We start from the raw sequence: 24,366 nt of genomic DNA on the forward strand, positions 1-24,366 counted from the left end.
ATGATGCCTCATACAAATGCTGTCTTTACAAAAAAGTGGGCGAAAAGTTCACTTTATAAATGTTGGAGGTGAAATAACTATATTATCTTCCTAGGAAGACTGACAATAACCTTTTCTTTGAATTTCAGCTTTTGCTGGATCTCAGCAATTTGCCAAGGTAATATTTTAGCAAACTTTTTTAACTTTGCTCTTACTCAAATACTAGTTTTTAGAATATTCTTCAGTAAAACAGAACAAAACAATATTGAAGAGCACTGAATGGCCCAGTCATTCGAAAGTCTAATAAAACCCTTGATTTACAAATGTATATGTGAGGAGTGATAGGTTATTATGATATGTAAGTATTGATTGAGCTTGGGAGATCTTCCTGTATATAAGTCTACAAAAATTTAAATTACCAGTGGAATGTAGGATTCTTAAATTAATTGTGCAAGATTGGTTATTCCAGATGTATTTGGTATGAACCGATACTGAGTTAAAAGTAAATCATTTTTTTAATTTGAGTGTTTTGAAAAAGCCAACTGATGCAATTTGCTTACTTAAAATCAAAAGTCCACTTGTTAAAAGGCTGGAGATAAGATTTTTTTTTAAATAAATGCTGAACTTTTATCTTGTTCAAGAAAGATTTTAAGTAGATACTAGAAACCAAATAGGATGTGCTTTGGGGAGCTCTGAGCCAATTAAAAGCAAACTACGGGGTAACCTTCTAAAAGTCCTAGTAATGATAAGCCCATTGTTTCAGTTAGAGTATCACATGCCTGGGAGATAAAGTTTACCTATTAAATATTTGGCTGTAAGGCCACGTGGGTGATTACAGCCATGTTTTTCAGAAATTCTCAAATGTCTTTCTTTTCATACGAGAGCTACACTTGTTCTGTTTTATGGTATTTCTTCCAGACCACCCCTGCCTGACATGTCCCATAGCATCAAGGATTCCTTCAGCCCACGGTGTTTCATCGTGAGCCCATGTTCTTTGATGCAGCCAGGAAGTGGTATGGCACAGTGTGGTTAGGCGTACACTGTATGCTTAACTGGGGTTAAGCTGAGATCAGGCTGCTTGACTTCAAGCACCTGCTCTCCCACAGATGAGCTGTTAGAAGCTGGATAAATTAACTAAACCTCCGAAGGCTTAAATTTCCTCATTTGAAAAGTGGAAATAATAAAGTAAACCCTCACGGGGTCTTTAAGAGTTTAAATGAAATAATCCACACAAAGTGTTTAAGTACGTAGAGCATCTGGCACCCAATAAGCACACTCTGTAAAGGCTAATTGATGGAATTATCATCATTACCATTATTGTTATCAGTTCAACTTTAGCAGCAGCAGAGAACCATGCTTCTCCCAGCGTGATGTGCATACCAGTTCCCGTCCACAGACTGTTACTGGTTGGCAGTGGGACAAGGAGCTTGTGCCAGAACGTGGACTGTGGCACTAATCCTACTGCTGCCTTGAGCTGACATTTTTAGTAGCAAGACGTCTTCAATGAAGGAAGCAATGAGTTGATTTACATTCAGTGCAAGCTCTTTATGTTGCCACAAATAAGCATTTTGAATGGAATTGGCATGGAATGTTGGATCAGTGATCCTGTTCTCTAAAAAATAATAGCCCTTTATCCTGCAGACAGTTATTATTCACTTGTAATGCCTCATTAACCTTCTCTGTTCTAAACATTATAATTATGGGCTACAGGGATATTGTTTATTAGTTGAGCAAATATTTATTGATCACATGGTCTGTGCAGAACCCTATATCTTATTCTGTAGAAGTTGTAGAGATGGCTCAGAAATGGATCTTGACTCTAAGACGTGTGTGGTGAACCTAGAGCAAGAGGACAAAGTGAAAATCTGAATAAATGTGTTGCGTACATGTAGCGAGTGTTTGCATTAGTCCTATAGTGTGGTTCCAAAGGCTCCACGTAGACAGATGTCTCCTTTTGCTAAGCTGTTCCCATAAATGGCCAGAATTAATACTTTTTACTTTTCAGGACATACACTATCATAAGAGAGATCAGACTTCACTTTATGGAGGGTCGTGTTTCTCCTAGGAGGTTGAAAAATCTTAATAGGGAATAAGTGAGTTTGGGGACACAAATGACAAAAGTACAACTTTTTAAGATTAGTATTTACAGAAGACTCATCCTTAGGTTTTATTTTTTTTGTTTTTAGATTACTGATTCTGTTGGAACCTGTATATAAATATTTAATAATAAATAATTTACTGCTGTGCAGAATATAAGGAGACCTTAAATAGATACGAAAATATTTATAAAGTTTCAATACAAATTAGCACTGATTCTTCAAGAAAAAATTCATCGGCCACATAGTGTCAACACAGATTCGGGAGTCCTATAAAAAGAATAATTTTTTTTAAAAGGCAAGATGTGTGTGTGTGTGTTTCCTTTTCCCCCAGAACCCTTTCCCTAAAGAGTGGAGATGAAAAGGGATTGGCTCTGAATTAGATCATAGAACAGGCAATTTTCATAGACCTATCAGAAAATGATTTAAAATGCTGAAGAAATGTTAGTTTTTATAAATCTTAAGAATTTTTGTACATGAAAATGATCTTTTGCTGGGCTTAGTAAGCCAGCTCATAAATAACCCTACTATGTGCTTCATCCTGCCATTTGCCTTAAGATGTTACCAGCTCTCCTGGAACTTGTTTCACTAATGACTTTAAGAACATTATAATTCTTAGTATTAAAAAGTACTACAACAGGGGTGCCTGGGTGGCTCAGTCGTTAAGCATCTGCCTTCGGCTCAGGTCGTGATCCCGGGGTTCTGGGATCGAGCCCCTCATCGGGCTCCCTGCTCGGCGGGAAGCCTGTTTCTCCTTCTCCCACTCCCCCTGCTTGTGTTCCCTCTCTCGCTGTGGTTCTCTGTCAAATAAATAGAATCTTTAAAAAAAAAAAAAAGTACTACAACATATCAAATCTAAGAGGAGAATTGTAAAAAGAAGCAAAAGAGTAAAACAATTTTGATCAAGAAATGACTGGGTAAGTTAGACCCATGGCATTTAAAATAAAACAGTTTCTTTAGCATACCTTTGGTGATCTGGTCCTGTCTGCTCTGTGAGCTCATCTGTACCAAAACCTTTCTCTCTCCTTTTATGTACCAGCCACACATCACATCTTCCTTCTTCTAGTTTCTTGACCATGAGAGTAAGTCCTCATGTCGCAGACGATCTCCGTCCCCACCCCTGCTCTGCCTCGCCGGATAGTAAGCTCCGTGAGGACAGGACCCAGACCTGGCTGTTCTCTTTGTGACACAGGCCTGTTCGCAAGGTGAACACTTAGTGGGCGCTCAGGTCCTGGCTGAGTAAGTAAATGGAAGACCAGAAGTGTAGGCATGGAAGATGAGAAAACCTGAGGATAGAGAAAACCTATTAGATCATGAATAATATCTATCATAAAACAGACAGATGTTAGTCTTAAAAGTGGAAAATCCCTAAAGAACAGGAAGTGATTCAGTCATTAGCTCCTCAGCCTCTAATTGCTAATTAAGCACCCACGATATTCGGGCTCAGACTGTGGCAATTACCAAAGAGGGTATCGCTCCAGTAACAGTCTAAGCAGAGAGACCAAAAACACAGGGAAAGGATAATAGGTAGTACAGATAGTTGGGCAGTTGCCTGGTATGTAAGGATGTTGCTTTGTCCATATCGGTTATGGAAGGTCGGAGGCCTGGGGCAAGCGTGGTCCGCGCCTCCGACAGATCTCAGTGCGGCCCTGGTGGTTTCTGCACCATGACTCTTCTGAAAGAAGAAAACGGCTTTAATATTGAAAAAAGCGTGAACTGTGGTTTGGGTGTCTGATTCAAGGACAAACCAAGAACCTATACAAATATTTCAGTTTTGGAATCTGGGAATTCCCCCAGTTCAGGCCAGAGCCTTTAGGAATAGCAGGAGTCTGTCCTATCGTTAATGAAAGGGGACACAAAATCACAGAAGTCCCGAAGCGTAGTGACAGTAGGCCATCACCGGCATCTCGGCATGAAGTGAAGGACTAGGAGAAGGGGAGGAACTGAACCCTGAGGAGTTTGAAAGGACGTCGTCACTGACGCAATGTTAGGCAAACCTGGAAAAGTTGAGTAAAAATATCTCTGAAGTGCCAACATCATTCACTCAACAAATACTTACTGAATGCTTCGTATGTGCCAGGCTCTGTGGTAGACAGCAGTGAGCAAAAGGGACACAAATCCCTGCCTCATGGTGCTCGCCTTCTGGTGGAGGACACCAACCAGAAGCAAGATCAAGAGGTAAAATATATACTTTGTTGGCCTGTGGTGAGCGTCAAGGGGAAAGACCAAAGCAGGAAAAGGGGGTAGGAAGCGGGTCTGGGTTGTGGGGCATGTGGGTCAAAGCGTAGACAGGGTGGCCAGTAAGCCCTCACCGTGCTGACATTTGATAAAAACCGTTACGAGGAGAGGGAGCTAGCCATTGGGACACCTGAGGCAAGGACATTTCAGACAGAGGAGCAGGCTCGAAGTCCCGAGGCCAGCCTGAGCCAGTGTCTGTGGAACATCCAGGGGGCCACGTGGCTAGAAGTGTGAGGAGCGAGGGAGTGGTTGGCAATGAGGCCAGAGCCGTTGCCCGGTCCAGAGCCTCCAAGCTTGTTGATCCTGTTAAGTGTTTGGGGTTTTCCTTGGAGTAAGATGAGGTGGGAAGCCAGTAGAGACTTGCGAGCAGAGGAAACATGAGCTGACTTTAACAGGGTCACTGCAACTGGGTTGAGAAGGGCTAAGAGTGAAACCAGGAGGCCAGTCAGGAGGCTGCCACAGTGATCTCGGGGAACAGCTGCTCCCAGTGGTGCTCCACGTATTTTGAAAGTAGAACTGACATGATCAGGTTGTTTTCTGTTGCTCCTGCAACAAATCACTGCAAAGCGAGTGGTTATTCTCTTACAGTTTTGTAGGGTAGAAGTCCATCAAGGTTCTCGCTGGGTTAAGATCGAGGGGTCGGCAGGGCTGTGTTCCTTTCTGGAGACTCTAGGAGAGAACCCATTTCCTTGTCTTTTCAGCTTTTAGAGGCCACCCACATCATTCCTTGGCTCATGGCCTTCCCTCCATCTTCAAAGCCAACAACACTGCAGCCCTCTGACTATAACTGGGAAAGGTTGTCTGATTTCAGGGCTCTCAAGATTAGATTGGACTCACCAGGATAGTCTCCCTAGCTGGAGGGCTTTAACTGGGTGACGTCCTCGGTCCCTTTTGGCCTTCAGAGTACTCATTCCCGGGTTCTGGGGATGAGGACATGCACATCTCTGTAGGCTGTTATTCTGCCTAGTACATCCATTGAAGGATCAGATGTGGAATTTGAGATCAAGAGAAATCAAGAATAATTTCAAATTTTTTGGTCTGAGCAATTGAAACGAAGTCATTGACTTGGGAGGACCAGGTTTGTGGCTTTAGGGTAAATATCAGGAGCTCAGTTTAGGGCATTCTAAGTTTGAAATGCCTGTTATATATCCAAGTTGGACGTGATGAGTCGGTAGTAGAACACATGAGACTGAAGTTTAGGGTGAGGATTGACACCACACACAAGTGGGAGTCTTCATATGGGAGGCATCAAAGCTGTGAGGCCGCAGGAGGCCACACAGGCCCCATCGGATCTCCGCAAAGTCCTCACGTTGTACGTTTGAGAACTTGATAGGTGTGAAGAATGTATTGTTGGTAAATTGAACATGGAGAAAAATGCAGAAGAGGAACAGCGAACAGCGAAACCTAATCCAGAGTTTCTCAGGACAAATTTCACAATCTTGTCTTACTTAATCCCTTGCAAACTTTACCTTTTCTGTGAACAGTGTTTCTAGAATTAACTGCACCAGAACCAAGGATCACAATGACTAAGACATAGCTCATCTTACATCAACTTCTGATTCTTTCTTGTTGAGGTAGTTTCATGTTACATTAGATCTGTATTATTTTTCATAAGTGCTCGTTTAAAAGTTGTAATAGACTCACTTCAAAGGGCAGTCCTTGACAAATTATGCAGTCTACAATTTATATGGAAGAAAGCTTTGAAAAGGAGCAAATACCAACCTTTCAGATTCTTATAGTGGAATGTAGCTGATACTCCTAACACAACAGTTCTTATTAAATTTTATTTTGAGTGGCATGTCACCTACCATATTTGTTTTCCCTTACTGGTACTACTAAATTTGCCAAAGGCCAAAACATGGATCTCTTTTATGTATTTAATGACCTCTAAGAAAATACATGGGTCACGCCAGTAGCAGAATAAATGTGGAGAGGTGTTGTCTATCGTGAAAACTCTGCCACTGCCCCCTCTAAATCTGGGACTCAAACCATCGAGCAACAGAAAGTCCCTCTGAGTAGTGAAAATAGATCATCGCGAACTTCATAGTGCTGCCCCTCAGACTCACTGGATTCAATATAGAGCCCTTTGAGGCCACAACCTTTACAAGTATTGTATCTGTCCAACAAGCCTAACTGGTTTCTAACATGCTAAGTAGGAGAGCAGGTCAGAAAAGCAGAGGACGGCCCCACTAGGTAAGCACACGGACCACAGTGTGACGTGGTTATCGAATCCCTGAGGAAAAGCGGGGCTCCAGACCAGTCTGGCCTTTGATCCCTGAACACTTCAGGGAAGTCTGAGGACATCATTCTGTTTAGGAACTGATGTAATGGTGACCCTGAGTCATGAAGAGAAACTTAGATTGTTTTAGTAGGCAGAGAGGTCTGGTTATCTGTTGCTGCCAAGACCAACACCCTGGAATGTAGTAGCTTCCAGAAGCGGTGACCGTGTGTTCCCTCTCACGGTTTTTTGGGTTGACTGGGTGGTTGTGGGTGCTGCTTTTGCTGGGTGTTGTGTTGGCTGGGCCTGTGGTCATCTGGAGGCTTGACCTGGCTGGGACCATCTTCTGTGGCTTAACCCACATGGCATGTCTGTGCTTTCTGCCAGAGGAAGCCCAGCCTTGGTCTCTGCCCAGTGGCCTCGCCATGTGGCCTGGGTGTCTCACAGAATGACAGCTGGCTCCAAGAGGGAGGGTTTCAGGCATGTGAATGCCTTGGAAGTGGTTCAGCATCACTTCACTGCATTCTTTGGATCATAGTGATTCACAGGGCCAGCCCAGACAAAGGGAAGAGGAAGTAGACTCCACCTCTCCAGGGGAGCAGTGACAGAGCATGTGTGGTCATCTTTAATCCAGCCTAACAGAGAAGTTGGTGATGGAGCCGTACAGTGTATGTGTGTGTGGTGAAGGGGCCAGGTGACGCTTCCATCTCTAGAAAGATGAGTGTTTGGAAAACTCGACTCTTTCCTGATGGTTCAAAGTGGTCGATACTTTATAAATAAGATTTTACTTTAAAAGATTATTGCACCTTTACGGAGTATTATAAAACTAAGAGAAACATTTCAAGGGTGTTTATTTGGTAAAAATAATAGCTGTGTTTTTTTAGGTAAAACAGTTCAGAAATAGTACCTATGGCAATCATTAATCATAATAACAGCAATTTAATTTACATGTAGAATGAGAACCTCTAGAAGGGATTCTAATCAGAATAAAGGAAAAATTGAATATAAAACCAAATGTTAACTTCTCTTAAGCAGTGGAATTTTCTGATTCTTAGATGACTTCTTAAAGTCATCTTGTCCTGTGATCTCAAGCCAGCGTGTTTCTTGGAGCTGTTCTGTGGATCTGGTCTCACCCATGGGAGCAGCAAAGAGCTGCGACGTTAACCCATACTACATTGGTGTTATTACACCATTCTAATTTTGAAACAACTTTCAGAATGAATTTTGAAGAACCCTACCTTTGAGGAGCTTAAACATCCTTTCTCCCGTCCCTCTGGTTATTAATTTCTCCCTCTTTCGGCCTATTTGTGTGTAAGCTTGTAAAGTCTTGGTCTTGACCTCAAAGTATCCTTAACATGTGTTATTAACTGAAGCCCTGAGGAGGCACTCAACAGGTGTTTCTTGAGTGTGTGTTTCCCCGGAGCCTGACTTGAACAGTGAAGAGCCTTTTTTTTTTTTTATTACGTAGGATGAGGAGCTAGCCCTGTGAGCCGACTAACCATCTAAAGCAATAGTTAAATAAATGAGGTGCTGTAAAAAGAGTAATTTGACAATATCATGAGTTACAGATTACGCTTTGTTCTTTTTTACTTGAGCTTCTCTGTATTTTTAGTTTTCACCTGGTTAATGTGAAAAGGGGCTTATTCCCAGCAATATTGATTGGATTTTAAAAAATCAGGATTGAAAGATCACTTACCTGACTTGTAGAGAATAAGTTACTGGTGTAAATTGGCCCTTGCTTGGGTAATTTCTCTTCTTCATTTAAAATAAATATTTTCCGGGCGCCTGGGTGGCTCAGTCGGTTAAGCATCTGCCTTCGACTCAGGTCATGATCTCGGGGTCCTGGGACTGAGCCTCATGTTGGGCTCCCTGCTCAGCCGGGAGTCTGCTTCTCCCTCTCCTCTGCCCCCTTCCCCCCAACTTGCTCTCTCTCAAATAAATAGATAAATGAAATCTTTAAAAATAAATAAATGTTTTCTTCTGTTGTCACTTGAATTAGCTATTTTGGGATCAAGACCCTGGAATCTCAAGAAATGTGCTTGAGGCTTCTGGTTTGATTAAACAAACGAAAGACCTTATTAATAAAAGCGAGCTATAGCCTCCGAGGGGAAAAAAAATAAAGCCACTTCCCTCACCTGTCATTGTAGACTGGCATAAGCAAATCTAAATGAAGTTTTTAAAAACACTTCCTTTAAGCTAGAGGATTTCTTAATTAAGACAAAATAGACTGTCTGGTAACCAGGTTAGGGGAACACTCCCTGGCCCTCAACAGTTTTCCCCGTCACAGGATCCAGCATCTGTTTTGTAGTGGGGTGAGAGACCGCGTGATAGAGACTCACAACCACCACACCCCCGGCTCGCTGTCGGCGCCAGTGCTAGAGGTCAGGCCGAGAGCACCAGGTCCAGTGTGGAACTGTCCCCAAGCTGGCCAGGAGAAAATTGCAGCTCATCAAACTTGAAGAGCTAGCCTGAATTACTCCTGGTCTCTCGAAGAGGCAGCAGAAATGACAGGCAGGAACCAGCTCGCAGAAGCAAGCCAATTAACGCTTTTGTTTTGAAGGCCTGTGCTTTTTCTTTTGAGCATCTCGTATGTGTACCTGATTTTCCTTCTTTTGTTGGTGTTTGTAGGGTGGCGTATGGACAGTCATTTAATGTGCAGAAGAGTGCTTACGTGAGCTGAGCGGAGGCAGCACAGCAAGGAAGACCGGATGCGGATCTGAGGAATTAACTTGCGAAGACTTTGAGCTGAAGTCTTGGCGATTGAGGCGCCCAAGTTTGTATCCGTAGACTCTCAGCGCTGTTTGCAGTGGCTTATTGTCGGAACAGCTTGACCGTAGGATGCCAGCTACTTAATACTTAAGCTCACTCTTGGACAGGATGGAAGAGCAGGGACTGGGATGCCCAGGCTCTGCCTCTGAGAAACGCTACTTCCCCGAATCCCTGGATTCCAGTGATGGGGATGAGGAGGGGGTTTTGGCTTGTGAGGATTTGGAACTTAACCCTTTTGATGGATTGCCATATTCATCGCGTTATTACAAACTTCTAAAAGAGAGGGAAGATCTTCCAATATGGAAAGAGAAATACTCCTTTATGGAGAATCTGCTTCAGAATCAAATTGTGATCGTTTCAGGAGATGCCAGATGTGGCAAGAGCTCTCAGGTGAGTAGGCATTACGAAATGCCATTTGCTTTATGTGTTGTACTTTTTTATTACTTAAGTGCAATGTCATTGTTCAGTTTTAATAATGATATCTAAACCAGAAAAACCCAAAACAGAACAAAAAGAGCATTAGCAATTCAGGCACAACAATTAAGTTACGTTCCTAGTTTTATTTCTTAAAGCCAGCTGAGTAACTGTTAATTATACCTATGTGGATATTGTGTTCAGTGTGCCAGTAAATTTTCTCTAGAATGGAAGATAAAAATCCATTCAAATTATTTCATGGCTCGTATTACATTTAAAAGATACGATAGGTGCTATTTGCCTGCCACAGATTTGGGGATTAATTGTCATGTTCATGTGCCCAGCAGTCTGATGATCGCGAGGTGTTTGGTCATGCTTCATGGTGAAGCTGGTTAAATTACAGAAATTCAACAGCACAGAAAATTTTTATTTTCCAGACCATAAGAAATAAGTGAGTGGTCAAATATCATCCTGGCTCAAATACCATCCCTACATTTTGGGATCTAGTGTGGAGGATAGAATTAGGGTAGTTAATGAAAACATAATGTCCAGGCTGTTCTTATACCTGAACTTCTAGATTTGATTTTAGTAGTATCTGTATTTTGGTTTTTAAATTCTAAAGCAAGCAGTATTTTTATTACAAAATTCATGTATGGATTCTTGCAATGTAAGAATTAGAATAGACCATAAAGATAATCTGACAGAATGCCTTCATTTTTCAGATGATGAAACTGGCCCAGAGGGATTTGATAATTTGTGTAATGTCACACAACTTCCTAAACTGCAATTCCAAGAGTACTTTCTACTGTACATTACCACGTTCAGGTTGTTACCTCTGAGGCTTACTTGTTCTCACTTGAAGAGAGAAAGGATGGACAATAGGTGGTTTTTCTTAGAGCTGCCAATGTGGGGGGTTTGCTATGAATTGTTATTTGTTACAGTGAGTTGTTACAATGAATGCTTTTGGTTTGTCAGCGGGAAGCTACTGTTGAAAACTGGGTATAATAATCCTCATTTCTGTGGACAAATGGCAAGTTAAAAAATCATTTGAAGTTGTTATTTTGCAATAATTCAGACTTAGGAAAAGTTGCAAAAATAGGACAAAGATTTTCCATATGTTGTTCACCCAGCTTTCCTAAGTGTTAATATCTTACATTTGCTTTATCATTCTCTCTCTTTCCATGCACACATGCACACACAGACATACAGACATGTACAGTTTTTATCCTGAACTCTTTAAAAGTTAATGATATGATGCCCTTTGCCTCCAAATACTTAAAGTATTTACTAAAAACAGGGCACAGCCACACTGTAATTATCAAAGTCAGGAATGTAGAATTGACATTTCATGATTACCTAATGTACAGATACTCAAATTTCATCACTTTTCCTACTAATGTCCTTTATAATAAAATATTTTTCTGGTCTAGAACCCAATCCAAATTACATTGCATGTAATTTCCATTTCTCTTTTCTCACCTCTAATCTGAAACAGCTGCTCAGTTTTTCCTTGTCCTTCATGACCTTGACATTTCTGAGGAGTACCGCTAGGTGTTTTGTACAACATCCCTCAGTTTGAGCCTGTCTGACATTTCCTTAGGATTAGATTCCAGTTACGCACTTGCAGCAGGAAGACCACGCAAGTGCTCTGGTGTCCTCAGTGCATCCTATCAGGAGGCATAATAAGATTTCTCCCCTGACGTTAATTAAATTTGATAACTTGGTAAGGTGGTGATTGTCTTGTTCTTCATCGTAAAGTCACTGTCTTCCCCCATCATTTAAAAGCTGTGGGGAGATTCTTGTACCCATTGCCTACTTGAAGAAATAAGACACTGTTATTCTCAGAGGCTGTCTGTGTGGCCCTTCCCCGTACTTTATCCTCTTTCCTCCATAAAGTAACTTGTATTAATCATTTCTTGCTTTCCTTTATAGCTTTACCGTGTTTTTTGGTTAAAAACGCTGTTACTTCGGTTAGCCAGTTTTTCACTATTAAATGAACATATTGTGTTCTTCTGAGACCAGCTTGTCTTGCCCAGGTGTTACTGACATTCAGCCATAACAGTGATGCTCTAACTTGAGTCAATCAGACTCACCTGGAAGCCTTCCAGAACCGACTTGCCGCTTCACCTCCCCCCCCCCGCCCCCGCCTCAGTATCTAATCCAGTAGGTATGGGGAGGAGAGCTGGGGTGGTTAACAAACCTGCAGGTGATGCTAATGCTGGTGGTCTTGAGAAACCATGCTTTGAGAACCACGGATGATTCTGATGCTTTATAGCTGGGCTTCCTTTGTTTTTCCTTTTAATGACATCCCATTGTGAGAATATACCAGTTTATATATCCATTCTCCTGATGATGGGCACTTGGGTTGCTTCCAGTCTTTGGCTATTCCAACAGTGTTGTGTTGAGCATTTTTGGTTGTTGTTGTTTTTTGTTTGTTTGTTTTGTTTTTTAAAGTAGGCATAGAGCCCAATGCAAGGCTTGAACTCACAACCCTGAGATCAAGGCCTGAGCTGAACTCAAGAGTCAGACACTTAACCGACTGAGCCACCTGGGTGCCCCATGATGAGCATTTTTGTATAAATCTTCTGTTAAATATTTTCAAGAGTTTTTACACAATGGAGTAAAAAAAAAAATCAGTGTTTCACTTAAAAAAAAGTAAAATAAAAGATATGGGGAGATACTTAGAGACTATATAAAGTATGCTTCTCGTCATGCGTTTGCCTACTGGTTTTATTTAGCATCCTTAGATCATTCTTTGACATTATTACACTGGTGGTAACCAAATTGGTGATTTTTCTAAATCTGACATTCCTTTTACATTTAATATTTGGAATTCTTCTGAAAAGCTAAACTTCCTCTTTGTTTATCTGTTCATTTATTTCAATGTGGGCTCATAATTCTTTCTTCTATGGATTATAATTCATTACTCAGCCCATTTATTTTGTTTCTCAAATTGTCCCTGATATGGCCTGTGGGAACCCCTTCAGGATGACTCCTGTGTCCTTATGACATGCCCCCTGGTTCTTGAGCACCTCTTTGCTCTTTCCCAGTAAGACATTTCAGGCTCCACCAGTGTCTGTTCCAGTCTTAGAAATAGCCATTTTTCTCAAGGAGCCCTGCTTCCTTTTAGTGGAGAATTGTACTTAGAAACCAAGATGGGGACACTAAGTGGCATTGTCATCGGCTTGTCATTGCTTCCAGGCCCTGTCAGTTAACAGAGCAAGGAAGTAAATGTGTGGGGGGGATGTATGGCTACCCCCTCTCGATACCTCTAACTCTGCTTCTCTGTCTCTAGCTCTTTCTGTTTCTCTTTCTCATGTATTTGTCTCTCTCTACATATTTATCTTTCTCTCTCTCTTTGTGTATTTTAAAAACCACAAATTCATGCTGATGCCTCTGGTTCCATGTCCATACCACAAGGTTCATTGTTTTTGCCCATTTCCCATGTGTAACTCCGTTCTCTAACTGTGGGAAACCTGCCACTCATTATTCGCGATAGCTTTACTTGTTCAGTCTTAGAAACATGCTCATAATGTAGTTTCAGAATTGCTAGCCCACACTTTTGGCTAAAAAAAAATTAAATATATACTTCTTGAGTTTTCTTTTAGAATTTGTGATCTTTAAGGATAAGGATTATCATACATTTGTAATATGTTAATACCTAGCAGTGGTTTCTCCTGTCATCTTTGACTTCTCAACCATTTTCACAAATAACGCTTGTTTTCTGTTAATTGGGAAGTCAGTGTGTATCGACAGGGTGGCAGAAATCAAAATAGTACTCAAATGATGGGAAAATGGGCCAATTCTAAACTAATTTAAATACTGGGAGCATTGGTGGTTTTCTCAATTCTGGAAACAACCTGGTTATTTTTTACAGAGAGCTTCCAAGACTGTTTTGTTCTTCAGAGTTTTAAGCCTTTCAAACAAAAGTTTGTCTTTAGACCCAAGCCTTCTAAAGAGGACCACAAATATTTTGCAGGATCCTAAAAATTTCATCTCTCTTTGGTCCAGCTGGCGTTTTGTGACTGCCCTAGGGAAAATGGGAGAACCTTTCATATATTTATAGAGCCTTTTCCTATTGCCTTTTTTGGGGGCAGCTTTATAAAAAAGCCTGAAAGAGAATGAAATATTTTTAGAACTATCTATTTTACTTGCGTCTCCTTCTCTAGCTTTTGTCCTGAAATTTCCCAGGAAATGGATGGGTTAGTGAGGTGGATAAGCGCGATGTGCTTGAGACTTCACCTACATTAAGAAACTATATGGTACAGAACATCTCCACCCTGTTAATTGAGTAAACATGCCGACCATTTTCTGCTGGTAGATTCTGTGTTCACTCCATGTCGAGATATGTACAAATTATGATATCCAGGGACATGGGACGTATAATTCAGAAGGGGACCCACTCCTCAGTAATGTATCCTGATACAGTACCTCACCTCGGGTAGCCTTAGGAGCATGCTCAGGCACAGGCACTTTGCAGGACTGTTTTTGTAAGGATTCATACCTTTGGGTGAATCAGTGGTGCTGAAGGTTCCTTCCAACTTTTGGATTCCCTGGTTGTGGTCCTGGAGTAAGAGTGAGAGATCAGAGCGTTGGCACTGGCTGCAGCCCCCGTGGTCCTAGAAAGTGGAGGAGGAACCGGGCTGGCATGGACAGAGGAGTGATGGGAAACGGGGGCTTGTGGGGGCCTTTGGGACCAGGGTGTATTAACAGGAGCAGCGTGTGTCTCATAGATGACTTTTGTCTCGCTTCATTTATGCACATATCCATTCAGTGAGCTGAGACCGTCTCTGGCAGTGGGTGCAAGGCCAGGGAGTTCTGCACGGATGTGGCTGTCCTCTCGCCCCAGTGGCAGCCGTGGGCCCGCACACGGATGCTGCTGCTGCTGTCCCGGATTGGGCCCACCTGCAGACCCCGGGCCCCAGCTCTCCCAAGCCCAGCCGCCGGCCTCCGGGCCTGTTGCCTGGAGGATGGAGCGTCTTCGCTTCACTTTGAATTTGGACAACTTGTAGAACTCCAGCCACTAATTTAAGCTGATGAAGCCTTGATGTAGATTAGATTCTGGTTACTCAGAGGACTCCTCTTACCTACTCTCATGCTGCAGATGGGCCAGAGTCCTGGTGATCTGCTTTCAGGCAGGAGACAGGAGCTGGGGACGCACATTCTTACTGTGCACTCTAACACCGATTGCCTTGCACACCCCAGAGGCAGCTGAGCTGGGCTTTGGGACAGAGCGGGGGCATGCTTCAGGCTTTAACACGCTTGGCACGTCGCATGGTCCAGGAAATGGCATTTAAAAAATGGGCTGAGGGAGGGATGCCTGGGTGGCTCAGTCAGTGAAGCGTCCACCTTCGGCTCAGGTCATGATCCCGGGGTCCTGGGGTCAAGCCCCGTATTGGGCTCCCTGCTCGGCGGGAAGCCTGCTTCTCCTTCTCCCTCTGCCTCTCTCCCCCCGTCAAATAAATAAATAAAATCTTTTAAAAAAGAAGAAAAAATGGGTTGAGGGTGTTTGAAACAATTGTGAAGTGAGTTCTGAATGAAAATATTTGCAGTTGTGATTTCTAGTAGGCAGAGTTTCTAGACCAAACATACAAATTTGGGGGTTGTCTATTGCCCAGACTCCCAGGTAAGTGTGTAAATAGGTTTATTTTTGTCGTGTGTTAAAAGAGCAGTTTCTGTTCTCCCCCTAAGTGGCCCGAGGTGACCTCTGAAAGTGGTTCGCTAGTCGCTTGACCCAGAAAACCCTACAAAATCATGCAACTCAAGAGGTTCAAGTCTGCGTGTTCACTTGAAGAACACACGTGAAAGTGCCCAGGCCATCAAGGGTGTGCAGATCTGAAAAGCCACCAGGTAGTGAAGGATGTCACTTGGCAGAAGCCGTGTGTGTGCCACTCCGTCGCTGCTGGTGGAGCTGGTCCGTGTGCCCGGGCCAAGCGGTGGGCTGCACACAGGGTCGGGGGCCCAAGAAGAGTGCTGAAAAATGCAGAGAGTCATGCTGAACGTAAGGGTTTAGATGTCGATTCTCTGGTCATGGAGCACGTGCAGACGAACAAAGCCCCCAAGATGCGGCCTGGAACTTACAGGGTTCGTGGTTGGATTCACCCCTACGTGAGCTCGCCCTGCCACACGGAGTGATCATCCTGACTGAAGAAGACCAGATTGTTCCCTAAACCAAAAGAGGAGGTTGCACAGAAGAAAAAGCTATCCCAGAAGAAACTGAAGAAACAAAACCTTATGGGCCCGGGAATAAATTCTGCATAGAATAAATGCAAAAAAAAAAAAAAACGGTTTCCTATTTTGTTCACCAGATTGTACGTCTTTTGCTAAGTTCCTTTTTTTTTTCTTTTAATTTTATTTGACAGAGCACAAGCAGGGGGAAGAAGGAGAGGGAAAAGCAGGCTCCTCGCTGAGCAGGGAGCCTGAAGTGGGGCTCGATCCCAGAACCCTGGGATCATGACCTGAGCTGAAAGCAGACACTTAACCGACTGAGCCACCCAGGTGCCCTTTTGCTAAGTTCTGAAGTGGTACTTAAGGCACAAAGTGGCCTAGTACTCAGTGTTTCTCTCTACAAAGAGTAAAGCCAAATGATTTATAGAAAGCTGTAGGTAGTTAAGCTGTCCAGGTTCTTGTGGTAACAACTTATAATATGTTCTGGATGCCAGGGGGCAGGGGACCATCTTCCGCAGAGAAACCATGGAGGGTGAACTCTCGAACAGGTGCATAACTCATTGGTGAGAGGCTAAGGTATATTGGGACAAAGAAAAAGCCACTCCCAGAGGGGAATCAGAATCAGGCCACAGAAGGCCACAGTGTTTATTGTTGGCACAGAGAATGCAGGCATGCCCTGTGACGCTGTAATTCTGGTGTCCCTGGAAATGATGAAATGTCCACATTTCTAGCAGTTGCTGAATCATACTTTTTTCAGCCGATACTTGAGTTTGCTAAGGTATCACACTTGACAATGCGCCTTGGCTGGCTTAGTGATCCAGAAGGTGCATAAAGCCAGAGGAATTGTACTGAGCAGGACAGGTGAGTTCGTATTTCCTTTCCTGTGCGTGAGCATCACTCGCTGCTACCGTCCATGTGTAACTGTTCCCGCAGGGGCTGTGCGTCGTGTGCAGTCAGAGCGACACCTGAGTGGGCTGTCTGCAGTGAGCCGTGGCTTGCGCTCCACCTGTCATTCGGCTGTGTCAGCAAACATCCCCACATTAAGCACAGTATGCATGTGGCCAGTCTTTCACTGGTTATTTTAACGGATATAATTTAGAAGAGCTGTTCCCACTTCTCAATTTTTTTGCCTTGTAGGTGAAATAATTCGCTCAGTTGTGGAGGGGGGCAAAAAAGGACAATGAAGACTGTTGGATTGTTATATTTATTGCACTTCCAGACCTATATGACATTTATACCATTATAAATGCCCTATAATAATCTAATCTTGCAGCATTTGTTTATATGAGTGGATAGAAAAGAAATGCAGTCAAAATCCCCATCAGTAGCTTGGGAACGTGGCCCGTAATTGTTTGAATCATGTAGCATTCCAGACTTTGAAAGCCAGCTATCCTGGATCGTAGAATAATAACCATGTTGAATATATTCAGATGTTCTAGGGAAACTGGATGGCGTAATTTCAGCAACAGTTCTCCCTGTGTAAAACAGTGCGGGTGGTCATCATAGTGTTGTGTGTTGACACTGTCGTTAGCCTGGAAAGAGTGATTAATTAAACATGTTGACAGCTGAGAGTCTCGCGGCTTCCATTGTCACCTTTGTATGAAGATGCTTGGAAGCACCTGCGTGTGGTGGAAATTACGCTAGACGAGAAGCAGGAGGATTGAGACCAGTTCGGGCTGGGCTGCACACTGGCAGTAGGACTCAGGCAAGGCACCCTTCTAAGACTTTGCTCGTGTGTAAAATGAGGGTGTGGCTGACGTGCCTTCCAGAGATTTCCTCCAGCTCTGAAATCCTGTGATCCCTACGCCTACCTCGAGCTCCGGCCCCTCGGCACTCCTGGCCTGTTTGTCAGTTGCTCTCAGGTTAGCTACACCTGGATGTGCACCCTTAACAACCTGACCTAACACTTTCCTCACTCGCGAAGGTCAAAGGTCGTCTCCCTCCCCTCCTAGCTCCTCGCTCCCTCACAAACGCACCCTCTGCCGTTTAGCTTCATTCATTTTATTTTACTTTCCAGTTTTCTATTCTTGATGGTTGGTGATACTCACCCTACTATTCTTAGTTAGAAATCTTAGAATATTTGTTTCTTCTTATGCATAGTTACTCAGCTTGTGAGTACTACTCATGCTTTCTTTGTAGTTAAATGTCCCTTGGTTTTATTACTTCTCAGTTCTGAGTCCAAGCCTTTTCCTTTTCTTCCTCTGATTATTATTACGATATCCTTAACCTTCCATCCATCCAAATATTTATTATCCCTATTATGTGTGTCAGGCCCTCTGTTAAGGATTGGGGAAAATATGAACCACACACACCACACAGCTTAAGGACTCTCTAGTCTAGTGGGGAGACAAAAATTCAAACAAATGGTTTTATTTTATTTTATTTATTTGAGAGAGAGAGAGAGAGAGCATGAGCAGGCTGAGGGGCAGAGGGAGAAGCAGACTCCCCGCTGAGCAGAGAACCTGACTCCGGGATCATGACCTGAGCCGAAGGCAGACGCGTAACCAACTGAGCCACCCAGGCGCCCCTCAAACGAATGGTTTTAATACGGTTTTCACAAGAATGATATTTAAAGTCTCAGCCAGACACCTAGAGAGTGGACCGTGATATGAAGGGAATCAGGTTAAAAAGCAAGGGTTTGGCAAGAATTAAAAATTACTTGCTAGGGAATGAGGGGACAGAAAATTTGTGTGAAAAAAAAAATGAAAAATTTATGTCAATTCCCAGTGGGGTGATCTGGTGACGGTGAAGCAATTCAAGGTAGAGCATACAGAATCATAGGCTTTTAAAATATTTTTGGAAAGTATAAGGAATTTGTTCATTCATCAAATATTTATTGAGTAAAATTACTTGAGATTATTTGGTGACCAAGATAGACCGGTCTCTGGTCTCCCAGAGCTCATAGCGTGGCGGGCCGGGTGGACCCCAGGAACAGACCAGCAGCGGCAGGAAGGGTCATCAGTGTATGGTCGTTGGGTAGTGCCCTATGGGATCTAAGTAAGCCTTGTGGAGCAAATGTCCCAGGAGCTTAGACTCAAAGGTAACTCATCCCTTCAACCCATTTTATGGAGAAGAAACTGAAGCTTAGAGAAACTGTGATTTACAAATAACAAACTAGTTGGGGCGCCTGGCTGACTCAGTCAGAAGAGCGTACAACTCTTGGTCTCAGGGTCGTGAGTTCAAGCCCCACCTTGGGTGAAGAGATTACTAAACAAACAAACCAAATAATGAACTAGTAGCAAGCCAGGCCTGGAAGTCTGGACTTTGGTCCCTGGAGTACCTCGTCCTTCCCTGCTGTGCCCTGATTCCACATTTTCTGGGTGCAGTACCTTAAACCTTCATCTTTCACAGAACAAAGTGGGTGCTGAATAAATTAATTACTGATTAGTTTTCAACCTTTTGACAAGGCTGACACCTATCTTAAAATGAAGGAACTACATTTGCACTATTAATCATTAGGGATTAGCATTCTATAGCAGTTCATTTTGGAGTTACTTATGATTTCTGGTTATGTTTATTTTTCAAATTGTAGTGAGGATTATAATCTAGGAGTTCTGTGATGGCTCTACTAAATAGCACGTCTCAAAATAATTAAACATGTTAAAACCTTTTAGTACCTTAGATCTATTTAAAAACCCTCTTGGAATGATTTATTTTAAAGACACGTGTAAGAAAGCATGGCTTACTTAGGCAGTGCCTAAGGTTACAGCATACAGATGAAACAAGTACTTTCTACTCTACTCATTATTGCACAAATGAACTTGATAAAGCCAATTGCTCTATAATACATTTTCAGTAAAAGGATTTTTAATATAAATGACTCAACAGCAGCCTTGGAATTGACTCTTTCCAAATCTGGATGGATTGGTTGACTAGCTCAGTGGGCTTATTTTACATCGTATTTAGCTGTTAAACGCTGTGAGATTTCCTTTTAGCTTCTGTTACCAGGGAAATGTTGAGTAGGCTTATCTGGTTATTTTGTTATGATCATTTAGGTTTAAATGTGCATGCTTTAATTTGGAGTCACTATTTTTCATCGAAATGCTGATATTTACATTGCTTAAAACATAGTAGTTGATACCAGAAGCCATATTTTTTTTAGATTTTACTTAAATTCAACCTAGTTAACATACAGTGTAACCAGAAGCCATATTTTTGATGGAGCTCTCTTGTAACCAGGAAGAAAATAACAGCCTGTAAATACATGAGTCTTTTCAGAAACCCAGCTGAGGTTAAAAATCTTTTTTTTTATTTTGCTTTTATTTTTATCTGCATTTTTTTTTCATCTGGAGGAAGTCAAACTTTCCCAGTCCCTGCTAACCCTTAAACTTTTTAATAGGAATGATTCTGTGCATAAGCACAGATGGTTCAGATTTTCACTGAGTGAGATGTAGCATAGCCCCCTGGTGATTCACTGGTGGAAGAAACAATTATTTATAAGATGAACCCTGGTCTTTTGGTGGTTCTCCCAGAGGAAGCTGATCCTGTCTCATTTTCCCCGTGAAAGGTTCCTCAGTGGTGCGCCGAGTACTGCCTCTCCATCCACTACCAGCACGGGGGCGTGGTGTGCACACAGGTCCACAAGCCCACGGCGGTGCAGCTCGCCCTCCGCGTGGCAGACGAGATGGATGTGAACATTGGCCATGAAGTTGGCTACATGATCCCCTTTGAAAACTGCTGCACCAGCGAAACCATCCTGAGGTGGGTGTGGGGAGCTTGGGCCTGCTGTGCCTGATGACGCTCGGCTTGTGTTCTACCATCCTAGAGGAGCGTGTTCTTGTGTTCTACATTTTAGACATCTATAATGTGTCCTAGTAATGGGCCGCTCCGTCTCCAGCCAGAGGTGCACTGGCGGTTTTCCTACACGGACATCATCAGGAATTTCTTGTCTAAACTTCTTCTGTATCTCCCCATAATCCTCAGGGAAAAGGTATGACTTGTTAGGTTGGACCCAGAGGCCCTCAAGCTTGGGCTTCTCAAGCTCCTCATGATGGGTCCGTACAAGTTATCTGTGCAACAGCCAAGCTGACACATACGTGTGGTCCTCTTGTGCCCCTGTGCCCTCTGCTTGGAATGCCGATGGCTCTTCTGGGGTTGGCTAATTCCTTCTGGGCATGCAAGACCCCATGCAAGGGTCACCTACTCCAGGAAGGCTTCCCTTCACCCTCCTGTACCGTACCTTAGAAAATACTCAGCCGGACCTCTATAAAACTTGGTACCAGCCTCCACATGGCAGGTTTGATCAGTGTTTGTCTAACTCTACTTTTCAGAGTTTTATAGGTTCCCAGGATCCTTCTCAGTAGCTACCACAAGCTGAGGGAGAAAGGCATCTTTTTATCTCTGTTTTTAGCTTTACTGTGAGATTTCCTTTGCACAGAGGGTTCTAAGAGCTTAACACACAGAGGAAAAGAGAAAAGAAAAAATATAATTGAAAAAAAGCAGTGCTCTGGGCCAGTGTTTCTCAAGAAGTCTTATATCATAGCCCACCTAGAAAGTGAACATATCTAACAGCACCTCAAGGAAATGGTCAAAGCTGCTTGGCCATCCCAAGGGCTTCAGCTGCCCCAGGCACTGCCTGACCACTCCAAGGGCTGAGGAGACAAGTGTCTTAGGAACAGTATATTCGCACGTCTGTAGCTCCTTTATGTGACACACCGTTGGGGAGGCTCTGCTTTAGTGTAACAGGGATGGTATATATGGTATGGTGTGGTGTGGTACTGTGTGGTGTGGTCTGTGGTATAGTACTGTGTGGTATGGTATGGTGTGGCATGATACGGTGTGATGTATGGTACGGTGTGGTATGGTGTGTCGTATGGTATGGTGTGTGGGGTGGTATGGGGTGATACGATGTGATGTGTTATGGTACGGTGTTGTATGGTGTATGATGTATGGTGTGGTGTGGTGTGGTACAGTGTGGTGTCGTGTGGTGTGGTGTGTAGTACAGTTTGGTGTGGTACGGTGTGATGTGGTTTGGTGTGTGGTGTCGTGTGGTGTGGTGTGGTGCGGTACGGTGTGGTGTGGTACGGTGTGGTGTGTAGTACAGTTTGGTGTGGTACAGTGTGGTGTGGTTTGGTGTGTGGTGTTGTGTGGTATGCTGTGGTGTGGTGTGGTACGGTGTGGTGTCGTGTGGTGTGGTGTGGTGCGGTACGGTGTGGTACGGTGTGGTATGGTGTGGTGTGTAGTACAGTTTGGTGTGGTGTGGTGTGGTGTGGTGTGGTGTGGTACGGTGTAGCACAGCGGTGCTGGCTCTTGCCTCCTCATATCCCCAGCATCTGACATGCTTGTTTCATAGAGAACATTCAACCAATTTGCTAGTGGAAAGAAGGAGTAGTGCCCTCTCCTAGCTGGCTAGAGAGCCTGGAGCCTCTAGTGGTAAAGTCTGGAGACTTTTCCCATTCAGAAAGGCCATGCGACTCATTTGGTTAGTACTAAGCTGCTTTCCTTCAAATGTTTATCTTCAAGAATGGAAGCTACAGGTCTTCGGGCTAGTGTTAAACCATAGGGAATCTTTCCATCAACAGCGATAGGACTTGAACTTCTTGGAGATCTGTCACCTTCTGCTTTTATAGCCACGGTGTCCCCGAGTCATCAGATTCGTATATATGCATAAACTCTCTATTATGCAAATGATCTGTGAATGATACAGATTAACTAGGTTAAAACCTCCCTGCTGGAGTTGGAGAGGGCAGGACATCCTGACCCAGAAGGAGTGAAGGATCCCCAAGCTTGACAGATTCATTCTTTATCTTTTACATTTTGAAGTGGCCTTTCAGATGGTCATGGTATTAATTAAAGGACAACTCTGACTATAGTCTAAAGTTATTATAGGTATTTTTATATCTTTAATGCCATCTGGACTTTGAAAACCTTTTGGCAGGAACTCTTGGATGTAGTCACTTTTTAAATGAAATATTACAGTATTGTTAATATGGACCAAGTATATATTTGTTTTTTTAGAAAGCCACAGAGAGAAATAATTGTGGAGAAATCTAATAATGTTGTCAGAGTAGGTCGAAGACACCTCTCTCAGCTGGGACTTGGCTTCCATGTGATGTTTTTCTGGAAAGCCCTCCCCCCCCCCCACCCAAGCATTCAATCGTGACAGCCAAAGGAAGGGCTAAAATTTACGTTGACTTCTTTTTAGTTCCTATCTGCATGTAGCATTCCCTCTTAGTAAGGACAACAGCTTTCAGCTGTGGGGCTGCTGAGGTGCAGGTGCACGTCGGGAGGCGGTGGGACTTGGTGGCCTGCCGTGGCCCCAACAGGTTCTGCTTCCTGCTGACTTGGCTGGGGGGCCTGGCCCTCACACTGTCGTTTGTATCTGCACTTTGCCATTATTCTCGTGGCTGGGAGACTGTTCGTTCTTCTCCAGGCTGACAGCCCCCAGCCGGTGCAGAGTCAGCAGGTACTCCGGTTGATGCTAACAGAGTTGGAGTCACAGCAAAGAGGCTCAAACTAGTGAAAAGCCGTATGATAAAAGAGAGTAGCTCCCCCATCTCCCTCCTGGTATTCTGTGCTCTGAAGAGGAGGCAGCATGGCTGTAAGAGGACTGTCCCCACCACTTGCTCCCCTGAGCCCCTCACTGGCCACCTGACCGCTCCGGGCTCAGGCTTCCTTGTCCGTAAGATGGGGTGCTTACTCTGCCTGCTCACAGGGTTGTTGTGAGGGCAAAACGAGCTAATCCGTGGGGCTGACAAGTGTGAGCACCTTGTACATGTTGGCTAAATTTTCATTATCTAGGTAAAGCGGAACCAGATTCATTTTCTTAGAGAACTATGCTAACCATAATTTTTAAAAAGCTCAGATTGAATAGCTATTTAAATGAGAGGCTTTAAAGTGACCTGTTGATTATGGAAGGCAGTGTTCTATACTTGCTATTGTCTTTTTCATTTTTTTTGTAACCCCTTAGTATCTAATTTATCAGGCACGTAATAGACCCTTAGTAAATATAATCTTTATGCCTAGTACCATTTTTTTTGGATGTTGTATATAACATCTTAATTCTTCTGTAAGCTTTTTCGTGACCTTTTTTGAAATAGTGGGTACCCAAATATTATATCCCTAAAAAATAGTCTTTCTGAACCAGGTATCCAGACTTGTAGAAGTGACACATAAATTTCAAATATGGACCCCCTAGAAAACATAGATTTTAAAAGAATTACTCATATTTTCATTCAAGGTCAAATTCAATACATTTAATTTTGGAAAATATTAATAAAACTATCCTATATTTTATTTTTAGCTTTCAGAAAGTCTGTTTTAGGAATTTGAAATATAAACTACATTTCCTGAAACCTTAACAATCTATTTTTTTTTTTAATAGTTATCAGGAGCAGCACTTTTTAAAGCACTGTACACATGGTCTTTATAACACAAAGATAGGAAGTAGATCTCTGTGTTATGGAGAAAATTGAAGGTTTATATTGTTTTAGGATTGAGCCTTAGTATTCCCTTAGCGTTACCTGATCATCTGGAAGGCCCAGG

At 43.1% G+C, this 24,366-nt stretch overlaps 1 protein-coding gene across 1 annotated transcript in view; it reads left to right on the plus strand.

Moving 5' to 3' along the window:
- Positions 1-24,366, plus strand: part of DHX32 (DEAH-box helicase 32 (putative)) — a gene marked incomplete at its 3' end in the record, with an annotated part of 47,791 nt that overhangs the window by 4,853 nt on the left and 18,572 nt on the right. Inside the window, exons 2-3 of the mRNA XM_081823308.1 lie at positions 9,160-9,690; positions 20,390-20,583. Of these exons, the coding sequence (XP_081679434.1) occupies positions 9,409-9,690; positions 20,390-20,583 (476 nt within the window). The remainder of the gene's footprint in view (positions 1-9,159; positions 9,691-20,389; positions 20,584-24,366) is intronic.

The sequence above is a fragment of the Leptonychotes weddellii genome, chromosome 6, assembly GCF_054177405.1.
Source record: "Leptonychotes weddellii isolate Sample4059 chromosome 6, ASM5417740v2, whole genome shotgun sequence".
NCBI classification, from domain to species: domain Eukaryota; kingdom Metazoa; phylum Chordata; class Mammalia; order Carnivora; family Phocidae; genus Leptonychotes; species Leptonychotes weddellii.